The sequence below is a fragment of the Ailuropoda melanoleuca genome, chromosome 6, assembly GCF_002007445.2.
Source record: "Ailuropoda melanoleuca isolate Jingjing chromosome 6, ASM200744v2, whole genome shotgun sequence".
In the NCBI taxonomy this organism is placed as follows: Eukaryota; Metazoa; Chordata; class Mammalia; order Carnivora; family Ursidae; genus Ailuropoda; species Ailuropoda melanoleuca.
The window spans coordinates 73670155-73672447 of record NC_048223.1 but is presented as its reverse complement, the minus strand read 5'-3'; the positions used below and the strand labels follow the sequence as shown (position 1 = coordinate 73672447).

At 60.9% G+C, this 2293-nt stretch overlaps 1 protein-coding gene across 1 annotated transcript; it reads right to left on the bottom strand.

The window, feature by feature from the left end:
• Positions 1-6: 6 nt before the first annotated feature.
• Positions 7-1244, bottom strand: FAM241B (family with sequence similarity 241 member B). Its single transcript, XM_034662614.1, has 2 exons — positions 1075-1244; positions 7-350 (listed from the first exon to the last, which is right to left on the bottom strand). The coding sequence occupies exons 1-2, from the start codon at positions 1165-1167 to the stop codon at positions 81-83; spliced, it is 363 nt and encodes a 120-aa protein (XP_034518505.1). The 5' UTR covers positions 1168-1244; the 3' UTR covers positions 7-80.
• Between the last annotated feature and the right edge of the window lie 1049 nt (positions 1245-2293).

Genomic DNA, 2293 nt, shown 5'->3' with positions numbered 1-2293 from the left:
CCCCCCCACCCGTGTGCCCGTTCTCACCCCAAGGCCCCAGAACGCCCTCTCCCACGTGCCTGCCCCGCTTGCTCCCAAGGTCACCGCTGACTCAGGTGGGACACCAGGTAGACGAGGCCCACGAGCAGGAGCCCACGCACACCAAGCATCATGAGCAGGAACAGGAGCAAGATGGACGTCACCGGCTCCACAGCGTGGTTGCCGAGATGCCACTGGGGGAAGCCCATGTTCACCAGCTGCCGGTTGAGATCACTGAAGGGGGACGGGGCAGCGCCCAGCCTAGCCCCCGCCTGCTGCTGGCGAGGGCCGGAACCCCCCAGGGGCGCACCATGGCCCCTGTTGAGAAAGCTCTGGAAGGTGAAGACAGAGAAAGAGAAATGAATCTAGAGAAAGCGGCCATGGAGTTGAGGTATCAGGCAACAGGGGAATCTTCTGGGCTGGGCTGGCCCCCGCCCTCCCTTCCAGCCCCCGGAGGGCCACACCTTCCTTCCTCAGCAATCCCCAGATGCCCCCCTGCAGGGATCCCCGCCACTGAGTCACAAGCTCTCGGAGTACAGAAGGTGCCAGGCTGTACTCCCCACGTCCTGCCAGGGAGAAGGTCCCCAGGTCAGAGAAGAGAGGAAGGGGGCAAGGAGGGCTGGACCCTAGGGCAGAGCTTGGGAGCAGCCATTTCCAATACTCCTCGCTCCTCCCTCTAACACCATCACTGAGTGGCCGTGGGCTCCTCTTCTCCACCTTCTCCAGTGCTCTCTCAGCCAGCACACTCTTCAAAGAAAGAGGCTGGCTCCAGCGGGCTTAGCCAGGGCAAGGGAGAGAGAGCTCTTGGACCCCAGGTCTAGAAGGCTGCCGGGCAGAGGGAGAACTGCGGAGGCAGGCGGCTGCTACTGCAGATTGCAGGAAGTCTGCAATTTTCCCCAAGTCTGGACCCTCAGGCTCCTTAGCCCGGCTCTCTGCAAAGATGGAGCTGGCCAGAGAAGCCTAATGACCAGCGAGAGAGTTTCTGGTTGCTCAGGAGTCACTGACGCAGAGCGCAGGAGGCCAGCCGCTCCCCTGCTGAGGGTGCTGGGCGCCTACCTGTCGAGGGGTGCCGCTGCGTGATGGGAGAGTGTTCCTCACGCGGGGGTCGTCATCCTGCACAATTTCCCCATTGGCCAAGATCCGCACCATCCTCCCAGGAGTGATGGGTCCCTGCTGGGCTGCGCCTTTCCCCAGACCTTAAAAACCTGAAAGAAACAATTTTTCAGAGATAAGGAGATGCTTGTCCTCAGTGGGAACCACGCTGGTTACCCTGACTGAGCAGACCCTGCAACTGATGAATTACAAGGAGAGAAATAAACGCATTATTTGACAGATGAAAATCTTCCAGACATTGAGTCTACTGGGAAAACTACCAAAAGGATCCTTGGCGATGGAAGTTCTGTGACCCAGCACCGCCAGCAAGCACAGGGATGAGAGCCCTTGCTGCGGCCCAGGCCCATCTCACACCTCCCAACACTCTGGGGAGCTAGGTACAGTTAGAGACCCAGAGAGGTCTAACTGGCTTGCCCGGGACCCCTCATCTAGAGGCAACCTAGACAGAACGTGAAGCCAGGAACTCTGGCGCTAGGCCCTTCTCTGGGCTCTAAACAGGGAGTCCAGGACACCAAGATAACCCGGTATCTCCGTTTCCCATCCGTTAAAAAAGGGCCCATTAGGAGTAAATGCCAAGGACCTGTGCCTTCTCCCCAGAGAGGATCTGGGCCCACTTCAGACCTACTTTAGGTCCCCTACCCGGCAGCAGACCGCGCTCAGGGCCACAGGTCGGCCAGCAGAAGGCACGCCCCTCACCTGCCCCTCACCTCTCAGATAACTAGTCCCTCCTTTGCTATCGGGGGCGGGGCCAGCCTGCCCAAAGTAGGGGATGGGGGATGCTGCTGGGGCTCTGGGAGGGTCCCAGTCCGCAGACCCCAAAGGTGTCCGCGGGCTAGAGGTGGGGGTGGGGTCCTTCCAGGGCTCTCCCGAGTCTGTGTAAAAGCCATTTTTCTCAGGAGACGAGCCACAGTTTTCACCTAAATTCTGAAAAGCACTTGTAACACAAACGCCAAAAGGGGTTAAGAGCCCGTGGTCTGTTGCCCTTGGCCTAGAGCCTGGGACAGGCGGGTCCCCCCTCTGAAGCCCGCTGGTTCCTGCAGAAGGCCAAGCGGGTCACGGAGCTCCGCCGTCCCTCGGGGCTTTGTCCCCCCGCGCCCGCTGGGTGGGCTGAGGCAGCGGCCGGCCGGGAGCACCTGACTCGGGGCGGGGGGCGGGAGGGGCG

What these genes read in the sequence shown, in the direction of transcription:
- FAM241B (XM_034662614.1), bottom strand. Translation starts at nt 1,167, where the DNA reads ATGGTGCGGATCTTGGCCAATGGGGAAATTGTGCAGGATGACGACCCC. An exon ending in GCAGCGGCACCCCTCGACAG is followed by an intron (nt 351 to 1,074) that starts GTAGGCGCCCAG and finishes TTCACCTTCCAG; the next exon opens with AGCTTTCTCAACAGGGGCCA.